Here is a 23,309-nt window from a genome sequence, read left to right on the forward strand (position 1 = left end):
ATACTAGGCAGATAATCGCTACCTGTAATTGATGGTTCAAGGTAGTATTATGGCTGTTTGTATGGCCAGTGAAGCCATTTTTGAAATTTCCTCTCCTTTCAAGAAACCGCTATGACATTCCAAATTTTGAAAAAATTACTTCTGCTTAGAATTCCTTTGATAACACCATTAAGCCTTGTTTCCATGATAACCAAAAACTCAATATGCTGACCAAGGCAGAATTTATTTTATTTTAAAACAAACTAAATGTTACGTTTCAACCTTCTAGCAAGGTCTTCTTCAGTCTCTGTACCAAATACAAATGAAATAAGGTACAAAACAGGAAGATACATATATACACAAAAATCACTCCCCTCCAAACACAAGATTATTAGAAAGTTGTTTATCTGGAACATTACTTTCCAGGTGTTCCAGTAGGTGGTCTTCTCCTGTCAACTGTTGTTTCACCTGACAGGTGATTTAGATAAACATTTCCTTTCACCTGGAATGTGGTTGGACTGCTTATCCTTTCTATCTTCATTCCTCTTCCTTCTTTTCTCCTCCTTCGCTCTTGTCCTTTCCACTCTTTCTAACACCTTCTTCCATTCTTTGTTTATCTTCAGTCCCCCATTCCAGTCCATTGTGTCTTCTTCCCCTTTCTTCTCTATTTCCTTGACCTCCTTCCATTTTCTCACCAGTACTCTATTCTCCCATCCTATCTGCTTAGCCTCATCTCATTCTATGTCATGTCCTGTTTCTCTCATGTCCCCTGCTTGATGCTTGGGAACATACTTTTCATGTCTAAGCCAAACATTGTCGTCCTCTTCCCATTCAACTTAAGTCCTTTTACGTGTTCCACCACTTGTTCACTGTTCCTCACTGCTCTGCTTTCTTGCTGTCTTACTAACACTTCAATAAATTTCTTTAATTTCTTTTCCAACGGTTCCAAAATATTGTTTCTGCAGTCCATTACTGGTCTCAACTTTATCTCCTCTTTGTGTATCTTTGGAAAGCCTTTCAAACTGGGCAGTCTTCCTGTCTCCTTTATGCACTTCTTGAATCATCTCCTCATACAGTCTTGTATGACCTTTTCTCTTATAGTTTGTTCTTTTGTTCCACAAATCTCGTCATATTAGTTCCCTTTTAGGTCTTCATACTTCCTCTCGTACCATTCTCTTTCCATCACCACAATGGCTCCTTCCTTATCTGCCTGCTCTACCACCACATCACTTCTTGTCTTGATTTTCTTCATCCCTTCCCTTTCTTTTTGACTCAACTTATCTACTTTTCCCTGCTTTTCCATTTCTTTCTTCAATATGGCTGCTGTTCTCATAATCTTGTATCTTTCTGGTTCTTCTTTTATATGGAGCACTGCTTCCTCAATGTCATATATATCTTCTTCATAGTCCACATTTCTTTCTTTTAACTTTAAAACCTCTTCCTAGTTTTGTAAAGACACAATGAACTGGAATGGGGACTAAGATAAATAAAGAATGGAAGAAGGTTTTAGAAAGAGTGGAAAAGACAAGAGTGTAGGTGGAGAAAAGAAGGAAGAGGAATGAAGAAAGAAAGGATAAGGAGTCCAACCATGTTCCAGATGAAGGAAAATGTTTTATCTAGATCACCTGTTGGGTGAAACAACAGTTGACAAAAGAAGAACACCTGGAAAGGAATGTTCCAGATAAACAACTTTCTAATAATCTTGTGTCTGGAGGGGAGTAATTTTTGTGTATATATACATATCTTACTGTTTTGTATCTTATTTCATTTGTTTTTAGTACAGTGTTTGAAGAAGACCTTGCTAGAAGGTTGAAACGTAACTTTTAGTTTGTTTTAAAATGAAATAAATTTTGCCTTGGTCAGCATATAGAGTTTTTAGAATCCCTTCTAAAACATTCATGTGGATCTTCATGTTGCTGTTGTCTTGATATTCCCAGTAGGTTTGTGTTTACAATGACCATTTTGCATCACAGGTATCTAGACAACAGTGAAAACAAATCACCTGATTACTCTAGAAAGAATTATAAGGTGTAATTTTTTAGATTTGGGATTATCATAGCGGTTTTTCGGCAGGAGAGGAAATTTTGAAAATGTTTTCTCTGATGTTGGCCAAAAGTCCAGCCAAGCCTCAAGTATGTATATATGTATATGGTTGTTGATTCTCAGATTGAGTTCTTTGGAGGTTCCACTCCAGTAAAAGTTGCTACAAATTTTGCAGTGTCAGATGTAGATGAGGTTTGTAGTGGGGGATGAAGTTTCCTGCAGCTGTGTGAATGGTTTTGAATGGGGGGAGGAAAACACTTTGCATCTGGGGCAGGGGGTGGTTTTAGGATGTTGGGACTAGTTGGAACCAAAATGTTCCTGAGGAAGGAGGGGGGGGGGGGGAATTTGGAGACACTGAGTTTTTTTTTTAGGTAAGAGGAGAAAGGAGTGTAGGGTGTTTGAGAGAGTGGTGAGATGATATTACATGACAAGATAGGGGAGGGTGTCAGGTTTTTTGTTTAGGATGTAGGTGGCAGCTTTAGCTAATTGTTTGGTTTGCAGCTAGAGGGGTAACCAGAGTAAAGCACAACTTGGGTGTAGTGTAGACAGGCTTTAGAGAGTTGGGTTGAGGCATCTTTCATCTATGAACCAAGGATGCAGTAATCCTGAGAAATCATTTCTCAATTTTATTCCTACATGTAGCAATACATTTCCTGTACCATTGTTAAACAAACTTGATCATAAATAGGATATACAGATACTACACTCTTCTTCTCACTAGCTGTCTTACATGTTTTTCTATTTTGTATGTACCTTCAACATTACTGTTCTTTTTATGGTGTACATACCTTCAACATTAGTGTTCTGTCTTAATTGTACATATCTTCAATATTACTATTCTTTGTAAAAGCACACACTTTCAGCCTTACCATTTCTTTCTACATATACATAACTTCAGTACTGCTATTCTTTCTTTTACATGTGCAGTTGACATAAAACATTGTTGTAGTTCATTCAAAAGAGAGGGAAACATTAATTAGTACCAGCCTAAATTGTAATCCAAATGTACATTATTAACTTGTACAATCTCGATGTAAATTTGTATGGAGTGAATAGGTACAAAAGGTTAATGTGGGTTCAGTTTTCCATTGATGAACTAACTGCAACAAATTTTTATTCCTTCTGTACATATCTTCAATATTACTATTCTTACTGGTGTGATTTATTATGAGTGTTGTGTGAGAGCTTAGGTTAAATATTTGAATTGATTTTTTCACTTGTGATTTATGAAGAAATTGATATTTTAACTAAAAGACTGAACTGTATGAGTAGAAAGCTATATGGTTGTTGGGAGGGAGGTGGGGGTGATGGGAGCATCTCTTACCCTTATGGTTTATGTATAAAAATATTTTTTTTTTTATTATTTATAAATTTGTATAAACTTTTTTACTCCCGATATTTCCGTCAATATATGTAGTGTTTGTCATTTATACTACATCTGGAGACATGGTCAAGTGAAGTATGTACTGCAGAATGAGTTTTGCCAAGTTCAAATTCTAGGAAAGGCATGAATGTGACTTTTCATCCAATTCATGTCTGTTTGGAGATGATATTTCGAAAAGCAGGCCATGGTAAAAAGAACTTTTTAAAATCACCTCCTTGCACCTCTTCCTCCCTTTCTTTCTCTATGAGGTCTATAGTTAATGGTATTAACATAGGTCATAGCTGTTACGTAGATATAGACTAGAAAACCACTGTAAATCCACTATTGATTAAATGAAGAATACATGATTGGTGAAAAGAAGTGTGTTGAGCATTTCTTCTTGTTTCTGTCTATTTTGATCTAGTTTTCTGGGCTCCAAGCAAGTAACATAGAATAAAATGAAAATTGAATTCATTCTGCAAATGTTTTTTCATGTTTTACCCTTTTTATTTAATAATTATTTGCTAATCATGTGCCATGGTACAAGTTTACACTTTCCCAAAATTATTAAAATTAGAATTTTAGCAATTTTAATCTTTGTTACTTGGTAAGAGCAAACTATTTTGACTCCCACGGTATCATGTTGCAGGTGACTGAACTTAATGTGCCATTGTTTTTTAATTTGTCCCTGCAATTTAGAGGCTAATTTTGTCTCCATTTTCATAGGAAGAAATCAGATAATTGTTACATCAATCTAAGTCAGTGATGACAAGTTCAGTCACATACAATGTGAATTTACAACTGATCGGTTTTTTTTATAAAGTCTATTTTTATGCATAGATAGGCTAATCCACATTGGACCTACAGTTTAAAGTGATATCTGAGCCACTATGTGTGTCTCCATCTCATATCGAACCCAGGACTCCTTGGTTACAGTGTGACAATGTTGCCACTAAGCCATCAGGGAGGTCCTATTATTATTAAACCATTGAAAAAACCTACCAAGAATGAATTTACAATATCTGTATGACTACAGAAGTTAGATGTTCTCAATATAAATCATCTTACTTACTAAAAGATCACCATCAGAAGAAAGCAAATTCAAAGTTAAATGGATTACTGCACAAAAGAGAAGGGATTTGCAAGAGAAATGCATTCTTTTCAATTCATTTTATTTTAGTTAACTTGTCAAAGTTGCATTAACATCATCCTTTGAAGATTTTTCCCACTCAGGAAATGCCTCACCTAACCTGAGGACATTTGTAATTAAAAATATACTTGTCTTCAGACAATTTAAAATTTCCATTTCAGAAAGATTATCCAGTACTCATTTGACATTTTGAATCTCAAATATTCTGAAATTTATCTTAATGTCACAACATTATAAGAAAGGCTTGAATAAGGCTATACCATTAACGATAAAGGCTGTTATTAGCAATTCAGATTTTGTACACTGGTTACAGGTATTTCTTACCAAAACTTGTTAGCACAATTTATTATAGTTCTGCTAATTAAGTATCTTTCTCGCCAATTTTCTCAGCCCATCTTCTGTGTTGTGTGTTGTCTTGTAGTGTAGTGTTTTCGTATATGTGTGTCTTTGTAGGAATATTGCTTAATATTTTTCTACTTTAAAATTTGTGCTAGTTGTAATAGGAATGTGTGTGATAATGTAACGGGAGTGAAAAGAGTGGGTTCATCACTAGGAAAAAGTTCATGGTGAAAAATTAACACTAATGGAGTTTTAGCATAAGAAACATCAACTTGTTCCAAGTGGGAATCCAATTCTGTTTTACTCTTACATGTTACATTACACCCATACAACAAAGAAACATCTTTGAACCTGTGATAGTTTGCTGGTATTGAACAGTATGGATAAGGTCATAATGTCATTGGATATGCTCGTCTTCAATAAGGGAAAACACAATTGTCTTACATTGTGGTATTTCAGTGCTTAATATTTCTCTTTCTGGTTTTACTATAAGAAAGGTTGTCTTTTGGAAACAGAACACAGTTTTAAAATATTTTTGGTAAAACCAAGCATTATTTTTAAAATAACTCTTCTTTTTTTTTTCAGCTTTATGTACTTACAGTGTACTTCTTTTTTTCTTGCCAGATTGGAATACTTTGCATGAACTTTCGTTATTCATTTGACATTTTAGTTCATATTTGTAGGTCATAACTAGGGCTAAACACAACAGTAGTTTGTTTCCCTTCAGCTAGAACCAGAAAACATTGTTTTTATTTTGCATTTTTTGGCTTTTAGGTCATTTTTCAGTATTTTTTTGCCATTTGTGTTGCATATTTTATATTTTTTTAGGTTTCTTTTTGCTCCTTCCCTGTTGCTTCATGAATTTTAAATGCATTTGATAGCATAACTTACATATTTAAATTTTCTAACATGGTCTTTTTAGCAAATATGCCATTAATCGAAAATATTCAGTGCAAAAGCACATTATTATTTTTAACTGAAATAATAAATTGTGGTAAATTTATTTTCCATCCAGCAAACGTAAAATACTTTGGATGAAGCCTAGTTTGAGGTTCCTTTTGCTGCCACCATTATTGCTTTAATTTGTGCTTTTAAAGTAAAATTAGTCAAAACATAAAAAAATATAATATGATGCATGCGAAACACAACTGTATTTTCGAAAGGAAATTACATTAGCACTTAATTGCTCTTTTCCCTTTGCTTTGGTAGTTTTAGCCACCAAAAAATGGTTTTATAGAATTATTTAACAATTCTCTTGTAGTTTATGAAATAAATGAAATCTTTCATTCTAAGAGCAAAAACTATTTTTAGGCCATTTTAAAAAAATGGTCATTTTTTAAATAATTTTAAGGTAATGTTTTAGATTTTTTTTACGTTGTGAACTTCCAAGCCCTAGTCATAACACTTTATTCCAGTAACTGAAGACATAAATTTATCTGAATTCTCACCGTTCAAGAAATATTGAGAAATATGTACTATAATTCTATATGTGTACAATGTTATGTGAAGTTGAAAGTACTGCTTTTTCTATATATAAGCTTAACTGATGTTGCTAACTTAATTTCACTTTCAGATATATGTACCTCTTTTGTGATAATGTTGTTCATCGTGTAATTTTAACATTTTCCAATCAATTAACTAACATTTGTGTGCTTAATGCTACTAACCTTGTCCATTATTTGCATGAGCTTTAAAATGAAGATGGTAAGATGGTATGTGTACTTATATTTTGTACTAGAATGATAGGATGGTATGTGTACTTGTATTTTGTGCTAGAATGAAATTACACTGCTTACAGAAAAACCGAATTAGGAGAAAATGTTTGGAACAGTAGGGGAGGAAGAGTCTGTGAGAACCTGAAATCATCACAGCAAGTGCTCATGAAGACAAAGCAGCTACCTTTCATCACACGTGCAGTGGTAGATTTCTGAACCACACAGCACAGATATCCAATGTAAAAGATTGCCATTGGAGCTTTTTATGCCTGGTGTACAGGCAACCAGCACAATGTTCAGAATTTTGAAGTCCCATGAAACAAATATTTTCTCTGTTGGTAGAATTATGCTCGATGGTACAGTGCCATACTGGATAAGCTGATGTACTTTCCTCACCATAGATTTTAGTTAGGGGTTGTGATAGTGAAACAAACCACCATAATGTATGTCCTGTGCAACGGCACTGTCATCAGATACATAATTTATTACCACATTGTACAGTTCATTTTCAGTTTGCCTGTCTTTGCTGGTAGGAGTCACAAGTTGAATACCTAATTCTCACAACGCAGATTGTGACAATCTTTCAGATCAGAGCTATCTCGATGCTAGGTTCTAGGGGTCATGGGTTTGAATCCCAGCCTGGGCATGGGTGTTCCTTGCAAGTGTCCCTTCATAAGTTTCATCACTCGTCCTCAGCTTCACGATTAGCAACAAGTGGCAGAAGAGCAAAGTAAAATAAAGCAATCAATCAATCAGTGTTAGGTAGCCACTTTACAGCTTTCTCTTGACAGCCTGAAGATGTGGAGTTAATTATCCCACAGCCTTTGAATTAATGAAGTACTGTTTCCATGATGGTGCATGCAGGCAAATTTCCATTGCTGAGAACTTCCTTTGTGCTACCCACCTAAACATTAAGAATCAAATGGCAAATTATACAAGTGCTCTTGTGGTGCAGTAGTTATGGGAACTACACTAGTGTGGGACAGGTGGCAAGTTTGGCAAATTATAAAAATGCCTCTATAACTTGCACGACAAAATTGTGCACAAAGGGAGACACTTTGATTTGCATGGTTCTCTAATTGTAACAACAGTTTCCCTATCAAAAATTCAGGCTGTGGACAGACCATTAGGGAGTGTGATTTGCATTAGTTAACATGAGTGTAGTTGTTCCAAAACATGTTCACCTAAATGTTTGAGCAGTGGGTAAATTATTCTAGAAAATGAACTATTATTCTGCTGCAATTTTCTTCTCTTTTAATTGATTGCATGAATTCTATTAGTTTCTTTTCATTACATGTTTCTTATGCTTTTGTAATACTTGATTTTTTAGGCAGATGATAAAATAGAAACTACTGGTTCAGTGGAGTTACGACCTGAACTAGATGCGCTATTACTTCTATCTGCAAGCGTACCTCAAGCACATAGTCTTGGTGTCAGACAGCAAGTAAGCACTTCACAAGACGTCATTTTGGGAGGTACTGACACAACTGATGATGACGATATAGTCGTCTTAGAGAATGGTATGTACCATTGCAATTCATAAGTACTACAAAGTACTTATTCTTTCTTCACTTGTGTGGTGTGATGGTAATTGTAACCAGGCAGTGGTACCAGAACCAGGATGGCATTGTGGGCTTGAACCTTTTGGGAAAACTTTGGGGGTGAGGTGTCTCCCCCCCCCCCACTTTTTTTAATGCTGTAAATATTTCAGTTACTGTTGTATTTATTTTCCAACACACATAATTGAGAAGTAAAATTAGTTCTGATATTTCCTAAATTTTTGGCCCACGCAATTTCTTGACTTTGATCAACATTTTGAATTCGGGTAAAATGTGAGAGAAAGGTCTGATTTATTCACCTGGAAACTTGGAACAAGAAGACGAAGTATGAGGCCCTGTGATGCAGTCTTTCTGCCATTGGTCAATCGATATACAGTAGTCAAGAGTCATCCTGCGACAGTGACACACTTTCTTTGGTGTTTGAACATGAACTATGTTCCCCTGCTGTTTTAAAGTCATCATTCATGTGAAAGGTGATGTCCTTGAAACAAATCCTCTTCGAAATTTCAGTATTTGGAGATAATCTCCCTTACCCTTTTCAAATTTAGAATGGGCAACTATCTCAGCAGGTAATCCACCAGAAAACAGGGATGTCTGTATTTGAGCAAGCATTTCATGGTTCTGTTCTGGAAGTGGGGGTTGGTGGACTTTGTTTTCCTTCTGTGCAAAGTTACAGAATTCAAAGTGCATATATTTTGATAGAAAATATTTCCAGAATACATACGTCGCAAGAAAATTGCATATCACGTTGCCTGATATCAACACACTGGTAAGTTCCAATTCTCACTTTGACTTGTATTTATGTTTATTTTAACTGCTTGAAAGCTCATGTCAGTCTGGTCTTGACTTGTGACTGAAATTCCTACACTTAAACCCTATCCTGAAAAACAGCCTTGGACCATATGTTGCCTCTTGATTAATACCATTGCGTGTCTTGTCTGTCAAGAAGGGGTCTATATTATAGGAATTTTAGCATGTTTTGATGATTCCATAACAATTTACATTTCCTCATAACTGACTGGACCAGAAAACTAACAAGTGCATTGTTGAAGTACCTAGTCAGACTTGCATAAGGTCAGTGGCATGTTCACAATGTTACATTAGTACTAGGTATTTTTGGGGGGCCAATTAGCATTTCATTGCCTCCACCTTTACCTTTGTTACCTGTTTCCTATAAAAACTCTTACCTCAGGGTCAGTAATGGTCCGGCGATTGGGTTCCAAAATGGGGTTTTCAAGAGCAGTTTACTTTCCCTTGTTAGATAAGGTTTAGCATAGTGTGGGGGTAACTATGCCCCCTAATAGCCCCCACTGCTCAGGGTTAATTTGTTTTATCAAGAAGAGAGCTATATTTGGTGGAGTTTTTTCAAAGGAACATGACTATATTTTAGGATGTACATCATATATATTTATATGTTTGTACATGTTCAATTTTCCAAGTGAAGTTTTGCATTAATTATCACTGACATATCATTCCAGAGATTTAAAAGTTCTGATAAATACTTTAAGAGTTCATCATCACTAGACAGTTTCAAGACTTGTTAATTAGTTCACACTGAAGTTCCTTTAGGCAGTCTTTAGCACTATAGGAATATGATGGGCGGTTCAGGATTGGGAAGTGCTCTCAATATTTCCTCCTCATTATTGTCTTCTAAGCATCCTATCTTTCCTTCACTATTTCCTATTTCTCTAATAGTATTTTTAATTCTCTAATTTGTTTGAGATTGGTCACTGATTATACATGCCACCAGGACTATGCGATGTCCACAGAAAGCAACGGTTGCTAATGCACCATCTCTGTGGTTTGTTCTTGCACACCCCAGAAGATTGCTTCCAAAATGTGTAGTATCTTCCTATGCTGTACAAATTCACTTGCTTTTTGGAACCCAGTTTCACAGTTGGCTCCCAACTACCTACTTAAGATTTTTATTGTGGAACACATCGACATATAACTGTTTCCCAAGTTCTGATTTCATTATAGAAATTTACTTACTGTTTATGAATTCCAAAAACAACAGGAAATGATTTCCTAGAGTTGCTGATCTCTGTGGCAGAGTGGTCAGTGAAATGGACTATGAAGCCAGAGGTCTCAGGTTTGAACACCTGATAAGGCATGGATGTGATGCTTTATCAGGCTCAGGATGGAATATTTTTCCTAATCCCAGTACCAAAGTGATTATTATTAACTCTATATTCTTTTAGACAAGATGATTTCAGCTTAGCATTTCGTTTAAGATAGGAAAAAGCTGGGAAAAGATAATTTCCTCAACTGCCAATGACTTGCTTTATATGCTCATGTGTATCCAGATTCTCTTGCAAGGAAATGCACAAATTGCAAATTATGCATTGTAAATACCATGTTGAGTGTTACATGAAAGATCTTGAGTTGTGGTCAAGGCATGGATATTTCATTTTCTCTTTCTTGTTCCAATTCACCACTTATCCTCTTAATCACAATTAACCTAGTGAGGAAGACAAGCAGAATAAAATACCTATAAATACAAATTCTTCATTTATCCTCACCACCATGATTAACCTCTGAAAGTAGAAAAGTGACATAATTGCAAATAAGACACACCCATACACATATGCATACATGCCCATAATATATCCTGATGTTCACATGTGTTAGAGACTCTCCACCTATAAATTACTGCTCTGTGTGATAAACCACAATTTCTTATGCACACAACAAATAGTTTTCTGAAATTGAATACTTGCTATTCCAAATTCCATGCATTCCATTCAATATTACCTATTTTTAAAAACTAAGATTAAAAAAAATGTAATACCAGAACATAACTTCTGAACAGAGTAGGTGCCCAGGTAATCTAAGAGTTAGTGCCCTTGCCTTTGATGTGGTTGGTCCTAGCATTGATTTCTGAAAGATATCAAAATTAATTGTCTTCACCTTGAATAATAAGGGCAATTGAAAAAAATATTGCAGCCACTTTGCCATGAATTTTGAACAAAAGCTAGTGTTTCTCAAAATGGTGGCCGATGGAGATTTAGTATCATCATCCCGCATGGTTTTCGACACTGTTACGATTGTACCATTGAAAAGGCACAAGAAAACAAATTAGTTCAGACCTTAAATACAATCACGTGTGGTAGCAAACTAAGGAAGAGAGAACTTCACAATATTTTATTGGGAGCAACTAAAGCCATTCCGAAGAGGAACACTGCTGGTAAGAAGCTGTAAGGCCTTAACAAGAGAATAGGTGAAACTTCATATTGAAGGTAGGTTGTATTTTAATACTTTTATTTACACTTTATTTATATAAATTATTTTCCCACTCCAGCATAGTATATTTATGTAACTTGGTTCAAATAGAATACTTCCTCCATTCCAAAATAATGTCATAGAAACTGGTTCAGTGTGTAGGATTATTGCATATGTGTGGACAATTTAGTGTTGTGCTGTGCTAATGTGTACAGTATTGAAAGGTGCAGATGTGATGTGTACTGTGGGGATTTCAAACCAAAATATTTATTCATGATAGTTGCTGTAAACGCGGTTTAAAATTACTTATTTGTATTTTCCTGATATTATGCTCGTATTCCCACATTTCCTTCCATATGAAAGGTGTAGAATTCATGATGGTTGCGGTAATAAATCTCATGTAAGCAAAATATTTATGTAACCAATTATGGGTGGGAATCAAGTGATCATCCACAATGGCATTCCAGTGGAAGCCAAGAAGCAACAACCGAGCCAAAGTTATGTAGAAAGTCTGAGGCACAAGAAGCTCTATCCTAATGAGGACTTGGCATCCACATAAAAGAGCAGATGTATACATACATGTTTTGGAATAATATAAATGAGAGGTGTATGTACTTTATTTTAGAATATGTTGCAGATGTACACTATATTTGAAAAAGAAACATAGATTATATTGTGCACCTTATTTTGCAATATGTAACATATCTGTACCATATATTGGAATTGAGGGTGTATTTTTTGGGTGTCTCACAACATACATTGATGCATTGCAAGGCAAATGGTAGCTTGTTACGAGACTCGCCAATCAGCATTGGAAAGTGTTGGTTGTATTTTATTTATCGATACTGGCTGATACTTTCCTCAACATTTTCGGGCTTTTTTGGAGTCTAATTATCCTGAAAGTTATGCAAAATTCAAATTTAATTTATTTTGTTCCAAGATTGTGTGAAAAACTATTTCGTGATCACATAATATTTTAATATTCTGATGTAATTCTTGAAAGTTTTGAAGCAAAACTCTTGTAAATTGACGCATGTAATTGAAGTGGGATACTTGCCCACTAATATTAATATTTTGAACAAACTTATAATTGTTACAATTTTCAGGCATTTTCGGGAAGAGTATCAGCATCAGTTCATGTTGGTATTGGCTCACAAGGTTGAGCCTGAGCGGCATACTGACAGTAATGAACAACAAAGTAATGAACAACAATTTTTCATGAACAGAGTTTTTGTTTTATTAAAGATAAACGTACTACACCATAATCTACAGACTTTTCAACAAAGTCTCCATTTCTTTGCACACATTTTCCCCACCTTTCGCGAAGTTTGAAAATACCCTTACGGTAGAACTCCGTCCCAGCTGCGTGCAGACATTGATGCTCTGCTTTCTATATGTCCTCCATTGTCTGGTAACATTGGCCTCGAAACTGTTCCTTCACAAAGTAGATTGTAGTCGGTGGGTACAATGTCGGGACAGTAGGGAGGGTGAGGCAGAAGTTCCCACCCCATTTTCCCAATTTCCTCCCTGGTGAACTGAGCAGAGTGTGGGCTTGCATTATCATGTTGATGGATGATTTTCTTTCCAGGACATTTATCCCGCAATGCAGGATGGAGCTTGTGAAGTGTTTGGATATAATGGCGAGCATTTATGGCTTTCCGAGGTTCAAGAAATTCTAGTAGAATGCACCCCTCTGCATCCCAGAAGACTGTGCCCATAACTTTGCCAGCAGATGACCTTTGCTTTCTTTTTTTTTTTTGCTAGTGACATGGAATGGTGCCATTCCATGCTCTGCCACTTTGTTTCTGGTTCATAATGATGGAACCAGCTTTCATAACTGGCCACAATACTCAATAAAACAATCATCGCCTTCATTGTGATATCTCTGAAGAAGTTTGCTGGCCCCCATGGAGGAGTGCTTAGCACATCACGCTACAATGCTAGGGGTCCCGGGTTCGAATCCTTGCCTGGGCATGGATGTTTGCGAGTGTCCATTCATCAATTTTTCATCATATCATCACTCATCCCCATCTTTGCAAATTAGCCAAAAAGTGGCACAAAAGGCAAAGTAAAGTAAAGCAAATCACTCACTCTCTCTTAAGAAGTTCTTGAGTGATGTTTTTTCGCTACACTTTGTGGTCTGCCGTCTGTGGGACCCAGCCGCAACAAATTTTTCGATAGCTTAAACTTGTAATCATTTCCTGCACTGCACTGTGTCCTTTCTCAAGTATTGCAGCAATTGTATCCACAGGGACTTGTCTGTTTTCTTTAATGATGTTTTCAACTCTTTCCATGTTGCGTTCCTTGGAGGCAGTTCATGGGCGACTGCTCCGATGCTGATCTTTGATGCTCATGTTTCCATCTTTAAAATGTTTACCCATCTTCTAACACTGCTAGCACCCATGCATACAACTCCTTGTGCAAACTGAAGTCTATTGTGAATTTCAGCAGCAGGAATTCCCTTTAACAAGGAATTCAATCACAGCATGTCAAAACGAAACATCACTCTCGGCCATTTTGAAACAACTGTGTGTGCTCACATGATCAAAGCTAATGATGTCACACTACCTTGATGCGTTCAGTAAAGTCTGTATTTTGTGATGATTTACTTAATGGATTCTGATTTTCGAAAAATTGTTGCTCATTACTTTCAGTATGTCCCTCATATGTTATCTGATCCATTAGAGATGAACATAGATACATGCCAAAAGTGTTAAGCGTGTGATGTGACATATTATGTTGCAATAGCATATGAAGAAAAACTAATTTTCTTTTTTTAAATTTCTCTTTCAGATAAATCTGCATGAATTACGAGGAATGAATGAAATGATGTAAGTTAAACTTTAGAAGATTGATTGAAATGAAATCATATAAGTTAAACTTTCGAAGATTGATTGAGATGGAATTTGTACATTTTTGTACATATACTTGTACAGAAGATAATGTAAATAACTTAATAAGTGACTAATACATGTGAAGACTGTTCATGTATGAAATTATTTTTATGTGTTTTTGTGAAAAATCGTTTTTATGTTGTTTTGTCGATACTTTAAAAATGAATTGTAGTGACAATGTATGCAATTTATTTTCATCAAAATCAGAAAGAAATAGCCAAATGTTTTTGTTAGATTATTTGTATTATTTTTGATCTCATTAAAATGTATTACCATAAATTTTGTGTCTACAATTTAGTGAAATAGTGAATTCACTAATGGTAAATTTTGATCTGAACCATTACACAGATGATCAGAGTGCGAAACACTGCACATATTATTTATGCTCATAATGCCTTGTGGTGAGGAGCTACCCAACCTAGCTATCCATCATGTAGCACTGTAAGGTCAGTTTTCTCAGCAACCACTAGAACCATCCAAAGCAAACCTTTTTAAACCATTCACCGAGCTTCACTTCAATCTATAATAAGAGTCCATGCAGCCATGCACTGTCCACTTTATGCGATGAGTGCACACACATTTATGGAAGAATGTGATGCACAACATGCACCAACTGGTTGAAAATAGCAGAGATGTGATGCCATTGAGTACCATTGAAATGCAACAGCCTCTATTGTTACAGTTCCTGGCCTCAAGAACTTTAGGAGTTGTAAGTTGGGTTACTTTTCTGTTTCAATAAAACAGATAGGCAAGAGTCAATTTGAAAACATCTGGTATCTGTAGTACACTGTCATCATTATTTGTAAAATGTTGATACTTACAAATCTTTATGGTTTGTATTGATTTTAGTGAGATTTAAAACTTTACGCAAAAGTGATATTCCTACTGTTTCTATATTCCTTTGATATTCAAAGTTATATTGTTCAAAAATAATACAAGTATTCCTTGAAAGAATGACTGAATATTACATAACAGTGTGTATGTACATGCAATAATGTGTATTGTGTGAAAATGTACCTGAAACTATAACAAAACATGAAGATATTTTTTTTTTTCAAAATATAGCACTACTAATACAGTATGACAATATGTTCCAATAGTAATAGACTGGCTTATTAAGAAAAATATACAATGGCGAATACACAAAAAGGAGGGATAATGTAGCACTGACAGACTATAAGATGATTGATTCGTGGATGGGAACTTCAAAGAGTATAAGCCCAGAATTTTTGCTAGGGTTGGATAGATCCATCAATCATTTTTAGCCTGCAAGTTCTGCATTATCCCTCACTGAAAGAACTATTGTGGATGAAATTGTGTTAATGTGTAGACAAGTATGCAGATTTGATTTTTAAATGGGCCTATATATTCTACTGGAGATGATATATTCTTTTAAAAAAACAAGTATGGAAAAGAGGAAGTGTACTAGTTGGAATATTGAATTATACCCAGGTCATACCCCTCCCATCTGAAACTTAAGCCCATTATGCTAGATGTCTTCCCATATTTGTTCTTGTCTTCGTCTTAGTGCCACAGAAAAGTAGCAATTCCCAAAGCTCTCATGGCCAGGAACTGTACCAACAGGTATCATTGGTTTCATAGATATTCACTGACATCTGCATCACTGAAACATTGGAATCTTTGTGCAAATTTTCAACCAGTCTATGCATATGGCATATCAAATTAGTGTTTTATAATTTTCTTGTGTGAAGTTCTGAACATGTGTATTTCTTTAATCCTAGCCATCTTAGTTTAAAATTGATTTGATATGAAAATAAATTTCAGTGTAGACTGAAACATAACCTAGTTGTTGCCGAGTAAATTTTGCTTTCAGGAGAGTGTTGCACAATTGAGCATTTCCTTGCCACATTTCATTATTATTCATGTATATGACATGCAAAATGCTATGCTTTTAGTCATTTATGTAACAATAGTTGGTCAGTGACTCTACTAAAATTTATCACGATATCTACAGTTATATTTATCAGTATGAAGGTGCCATTGTCAAGTAAATTATATTAAAGGTTGTGATGATAAGATGGTATGTATTTTTATATGGCAGCAACCTCTTTCAACATTTTTTGATTTATCCACTACTTATAATGAAAAGAAAATAGGAAAATCTGCTGAAATTCATCAAATTGGTTGAATTTCCCAATTTATACATGGCCTTGTAATAAGAAAATTCATGCTCTGTCAGATACTTGAACACTTGACTATCCCATCATAATTTATTCTACTCGTGGTGCACATAATTATCTTTGTTAAAATTCTGATAAGATTTGCGTGTGTGTGCATGTAACTTTCATGTTAAGAACTGACACATAGTTCAAAATGTATACACATCAAAACCATATATATTTTATACTTAAATTTTCCCATAGAAACCTATATATTTATATATAATGAGGATTCTCTAACCACGTAGATTAAACTATTGCTGAAAAATTGAGTTTGTGGTGCCTTCTTACAAAGGAAATTAAATATAATATTGAATATAAGGTGCATATAAAAAAGATTTTCAAATGAATTTAGGGGAAACACTTTGTTAATGCTGCAAGAATTTATCTACATTTTTTTTCCCCCGAAGTACTCCTACTCAAAGTATGTTCAGATAGACACAAAACCAAATATTCACTTTTCTTCACTAAAAGAAATGTCATTCTGTACTTGTGTTTGGATAATAAAGAAAACAGCACCATATTTTAAATTATTGTATAAAATTTTAATACTAGATACCTAGACACATTATTTTACTTACGTAAGAAGCATTTATTTCATTGTAGCAAATTTACAGCTGTTGCTAGACTCAAGCTCATTGTGTGTGTGCACATTTTAATGTTAAACTATTTTTGTTCCTTTTGTTGCACAGTTATGTAACATATTAAACATTTATTGCAAGTGATACAATACAGAGCTGTTTTCCTGGTATTTGCACCAAATATAGAGCTCTTTTCAGTGAGAAATTTGAAATTTCATACTTTCTGCAAAGAAAAAATATCTGAAACTGCTAATTGTAGCATTACAAGTCACGCATCATTTTGTTCAGTACGGATCATGCTATAAGTACTTGCTACTAGAGAACAAATTTGTTCAATCAGCTAGAAGAACAAGAGTAACAAATTCGATTTTTTTTAAATTTGGCCATCCCTCACAGAGTCCATGTCAGAAGGGAAGGGTTGAAAACTGTAGCACTGTCTTGATCTGAGTATGATTCAATATTGTACAAAGAATTGCATGCTTATTGTTTATACTTACAATGGAAAAAGTAATTTTGAATGTGAAGCAACAAACCTTGAATATCCAGAAAAAATTAGAAAAAAAAACATTCATAAATAAATTATCTCTGAGACTGTTGACAGCATAATTATGAGTCATTCAACATTTTGTTCATTAAAGACAAGGCTACAAGCACGTGCTACTAGAGAACAAATTTGCTCTATGAGGTAAAACAACAAGAGGAACAAATTAATACTTCTTTTTAAAAAAAAAAAAAAGAATTGAAATTTTGCTTTCCTCCATGGTAACCACACCAGGACAGGTGGCTTGATAATGATGCATTCTTATGGTGCTGTATATGTGCCACTCTTCCGAAAAGGGATGGGAAAAAAATGTATGTGAGGCAAGAGATCACAAGCAGAAGAAAAAAAATGAATGCATGCAGCATGTTGATTTTTAGTTGATAAGCTACCAAAATATGTCTGCAGGCTGGAAAAGATTGTCTGCAAGACTCATGTTGAGGCAGAGAATGGAAAAAAAGCATTGATGGTGTTAAAAATAGTCAAATAAAAAAATACTTATCTAACCTGCACCCCCCTTGCCAAACACATACACACAAAGACTGACAAATACCAGTGTTTGGAAGTAACTAGTTACGAGTAACCCAGTTACAAGTAACAGTTACTTTTTTGAAGAATTGTAACTAAATAGTTACTTCTAAAATCAAGTAACTGTAACAGTTTTCTTTTCAATAGAACTAATGTTTCAACAGTTACTTTATGACACTTAAATTGCTAACTTGGATATTTGTAAAGTGGAAGAAGAGCTAATTTTGCTACTCTTAAAGATTTTCGTCGGATCACCCAAGGCAAAATTTCAAGACTGACTGTAAGCATAGATGCCAGCTATCTGCTTGGCCCCCCTGTTGTTCAAAGAGCAGCGGGGGAGGAGGAAGGGGAGTGCATTTAATCCTTCCCAGGTCAAGGTGATTTCTATATTTGAAGATTCCTCACACCGATAATGCAATCTGCTTCAGGAAGTCGCCTGGGGGTAACAAACAGGTTCACTCGGTTGATAGCTTCAGAACGAGTCCTTTTATTTGATCAGTGATAGAGATAGAGAATGCAAATGCTTTGTTGCTGATTTTCTGTAGTGGTAAATAGCTACTGGTTGTAAACCAAAATACGCAAATGAACATATCAACACCTTTAAGTATGTCAACATGAATCTTAAATAGTCTTTTAATTATTTTGATTTCCTCTTTAAAGTTATGGTGTTCGCCTATGTGTGGTGAATGCTAGGTTATAGACTGAAGGGCCCTGTGTCACTTGTCACTTCAATCTAAAATCTCCCTTAACGGAGCATTCATACCGAAGAGACAGGCAACAAGGACACAGAAGTTTCACACCAAAACTACACAAAAAATATAAAATTCAATTTTATACACAACTAATTTATAATAAAACTAAGCAGTAATTGAATCCCTATCAAAATATATCAAATTGCACAATATCTGCGTGCACTCACCATGCGAATAACAAACCGAGGCAACAATGTATTCAGTCCAAGCATCATGCAAGTGACAATCAACACATGCCATGCAGCTTGTTGTGTCGCTTCAGTTCAAAAGACTGTGTTTATTTCTGAACATTGCTTTCCAAAAGATTGTCGCTTCGGTCTGAAAGTTCAATAAGTGAGCGATCTTTTTCATTACTGCTATAATTCTTTTAAGAACTTCTGTGCACTGTGAAAATGGATTGCTCTCTTTAAAATCTAAGCTTGCCGCTGGGGAGCAACAAAAACTATTGTTCTAAATGCATATTGTGAAGAAGAAAATAAAATATCCAGAACTGCAATTCTTAGCTTACTACACAAAGAGAAGTATATCCTGCTCTTACTATTGATAAATATCTCTTTCTATAATAAAAGCTTTATAAATTGATTCTGGGGAGTTAGACACACGAACTTTTAAAAGGATGAACAAATAATACATTTTTTAAAAAGCAAAGCCCACAATATTCTTCGAACAGTTGACAATATATTCTTAAACTGCACATTCTCTAACAATTTTTTTCACAAAAAACAGGAATCTGAATCAGTGTTTTATGAATGGCATTTGTATCTAGAGTATTATTACAAAATAAAATTAATAACCTTGAATAAATTGAAAAATGGTAAGTAACTATGGGTTTCGAAAGAGTATTAAGAAAATACTAGATATTCGTTCACTACTCTTTGTATGATACCCTTCGTTAGACGTATTAAACGCTGGTCTGGGTTTCCAAAGAAACTACTTTATTCCAAGTAAATTAATATTTGCAACTGTTTAAATATTTTTTTGTTTTTGTATTTGGAACTCAACCCCCCCCCCCCCATGAGAAATGATTGGTAATTTGTCTCTTTCATACAGTAATACCTTCTGCCTCCACTGAATAACATAAATATATGAAAACTTATATTATGTACCAACCAGAAGCATAAATAAAACAAATTTACGTCTTCATATGTTTATTTTATTCCAATTAATGATCACCAGTTGTATGTAATTGTTTGCAAGAAATTTCCAGCTGAAAGTAAATGTAAAAGTAACTTACAGTTACTTTTCAAGTGCCAGTAACTGTAACTGAGTTACTTTTTAAAATGAGTATGAGTAACTGTAACTAGTTACTATTTAGAAAGTAACCTTCCAAACACTGACAAATACTAATGACACAAACAGCAATACTCATGTAGCAATAAAAACATTTACCTCCAAACATTATCTCAACCAGTGTGTGTTCCAAAAGGAAAAATTGTAAGGGTTAAAAGGGAAAAAAATGTAAATATCGAATACAAAGCTATGATATATTTTTTGGAAATTATATCTGATTTTCTTTAATTGCCAGCATCTGCGGCAGAGTAGTTAGTGTACTGTGTTACTAAACCAGGAATCCTAGGTTGAATCCTTGGTAAGGATTGCATTGTCTTCATGTTGATCCATACAAGCCCTCAATTACCCCCCAAATCAACCCCCCCTGATACGAATTTCCTAGAGAAGAACAAAAGGTAAGTAGAAAACAAAGTGCACAATTCTTCAACCTTGCCACAAATAATTATTTGGAAATTCTTAGTAATCTATGAAACTATGTTCATGAATAATATACTAGGATTTTAATGCACAATAAAATACCAGAAAATTCTCTATAAAAATGCAATAATGCCCTAAACACCTTAAGTTATTTGCCACTTTTTTCACTAGGTGTGTGTGTTCCAGAGGGAAGGGTTTACCAGATTTCCTGGAATTAAAGTAGTAGTTCTGAAATGTTTGCACTGGCAAGTAACAAGTGGGTTGCTTTTTAAGAAAATAAACAAAAACAAAAAAATGTCCCTTTCTAATCATCATCCTTTTTTGCCGTTTCCTACCTTTGGCCCCTCATGAAAACATAAAAAAAACTGAGAATGTTTAGAAAATGGTTTAAAATGCCATGAAACCCCCCTAAAAGTGCAATAACCTGCAAAATCGACAAAAAAAGAGAATACCCTATCAAAAATGCTTTGATTAGCTCCTTTTGCTATGAAGCCCATGAACATCTAACTGAACAATGTATTTGGCTTTTAAAAAAAGACATAAGTGCATCAAAATCCTAGTATTCATGATTAACATTCAAAACTAGCCATGTTGGCTAGGTCTATGTAAAATATGTGATTTCCTTATTTTCTACACTAGAAGAATTTCTCGGGTATCTAAGTTGAGTAGAAGGGGTAAGGTGTGTGAGGAGCAGAGAATACATCACTTATAAATGCTGCATTAGAATATGTGTCTTAATTCCAGCATTTACTTGTGCATGTGATTTACCAATTTTCATTTTTTTAAAGGGGATGAACAGGTATGGAATTTTGCTCATACCAATAAAAAGTATCAGTGGCAGCCCCCGTGGCAGAGTGGTTAGCATATTGTGCTATAACGGCAGCGGCCCTGAGTTTGAATCCCAGCCTGGGCATGGTTGGTTGTGAGTGTCCATTCATCATATCATCACTCATCCACATTAGCCAAAAGTGGCACAAAGCAAAGTAAAATAAAGCAAATCAGTCAATCGATAAAGTATCAATATAACATTTTATCAACATAAGAATTGTGAATGTTTCATGAAGTACCTCATTTAACTCCTTAATACATTAAACTTATAGGTCTTGCGCCACAACTTGAGCTCTGGGGACAAAGTATTCAAGTTGACCGAGGAGGCAGTGACAACCCTCATAATGAGTTCTCCGCCCTTAAAAAGCAGTGTTTGCAACTGCACTAATTTCTTGCTATTATTAATATATGTTATCAGAATGCCTGTGATAACCAAGAGCATTTCTTAGCAAAGCTGTATATACACTACGTTCCTTTAATTGAAGAAAAAAAGAGTATATCGACCTTCTAACCTATTACGGCCATATTTGCTTTGTATGCAATGTTGCAAGCTCCTATTCCCCCCATTTCCTTCTCTCTCCTTTTCGTAATAGAAGTTATTGGGTTAAATGTCTGTCCACCCCTCTGACATCATCAATGTGTGTATAAATCTATTCTCGATATATATATTTCACTAAGGGCTCCAAATATTTTACTTGTAAACTGTGCTACGTCGATGGTTGCCATTAGAAGCCTCTCCTTCCTTTTCCACTTGGTGGTAAAGACTTTACAACGTCTTTGTCACACTGCCACGTTTTGGCACCATATGATGTTCGTTTATGTATGTTTCATCTAAATAGTACAAGGCTCTTCCAGTGTTTGGGCAATCATGAATATATCTAAAGAATAATATCTGGTTCCTCCATCAAAACCTCCTATTGGATTCAGTTCTTTGATAAAGAAAACAAAGATCAAGTAAATATTTCCATAATGTGACCCCAAATCGATCTTTTTTTCTCGCAACTTCTTTGATAGATGTAGGTACAGTATTGACCACAACGTAAGAATCTCTTACAAGCCTTCTAATAACCCCTTGTTACAGTTTGTGGTGGTGTGGTTAGCACAGTGTGCTTTGACGTCCTAGGTCCTGGGTTCGAATCCTGCCCTTCATCAGTTTCGTCTTATCAGTCATCCTGATCTTCGTGATTAGCCAAAAGTGGCAGAAAAGCGAAGTAAAATAAAATCAATCAATAAATTAATAACCCATTTATCCAAATTGGATTAATTGATTTGGTTTATTTTACTTCGCTTTCCTGCCACTTTTGGCTAATTGCGAAGATGACTATGAGTGACGATATTGATGAAGGGACAAGCATAAAAACACTACCATCTACAGGCTAGAATTCCAACCCGGGGCTCCTCGCATCATAGTGCTCTGTGCTAACCACTCCGCCACGGATATCGGCGAGTATCTTGGGAAACGAGGCTTCTCCCACATTTCTTGCATGGCTTCACAATGCAGAACCCCCTTTTTCCGAATTATGCAAATCTACATCTAAACTGAGTGACCAGTTAATTGTTTACATCTGTAGATAGCAACATTGGAACTTTGCTTCACCAGCCTGCCTTTTTCTGACAAAACCCATATGGCTCCCTCGGATTTCCACTTTCCCCAGAGCTCAAGTTGTCACGCAAGACATATAGTTGACTGCAATAGGTTTTGCCCTAGAAAATAAACTGTGTTTAGGCAGGGTACAGGAATTCTTTGTGTTCATAAATAACAGCAAAATGGCAGAAGTTTGCACTAAGTTGCAGGTTAGGCTATTTCTAGAACTTGAAACACTGAATTTCCTACATCAGTGGATACCAATAAAGTATTGATTATTCTGTCCCATCCCTAGTTTATTTTGTAGAAGATAAGGAATGTTTTGCAGGATTGCAAACCAAGTAGT

The 23,309-nt window shown here is 35.1% G+C and overlaps 1 protein-coding gene across 3 annotated transcripts in view; it reads left to right on the forward strand.

Annotated features, from left to right (window-relative positions):
• The window catches only part of LOC145983979 (lysine-specific demethylase 5A-like), a 119,340-nt gene extending 102,385 nt beyond the window's left edge, over positions 1–16,955 (forward strand). For all 3 annotated transcript variants that reach the window (XM_083117218.1, XM_083117217.1, XM_083117219.1), the window contains 2 exons: positions 7,920–8,109; positions 14,164–16,955. In XM_083117218.1, the coding sequence (XP_082973344.1) occupies positions 7,920–8,109; positions 14,164–14,177 (204 nt within the window). In that variant the 3' untranslated portion in view covers positions 14,178–16,955. The remainder of the gene's footprint in view (positions 1–7,919; positions 8,110–14,163) is intronic.
• The last annotated feature ends 6,354 nt before the right edge of the window (positions 16,956–23,309 follow it).

Source organism: Lepisma saccharinum, chromosome 2 (genome assembly GCF_977018435.1).
Source record: "Lepisma saccharinum chromosome 2, izLepSacc3.1, whole genome shotgun sequence".
NCBI classification, from domain to species: domain Eukaryota; kingdom Metazoa; phylum Arthropoda; class Insecta; order Zygentoma; family Lepismatidae; genus Lepisma; species Lepisma saccharinum.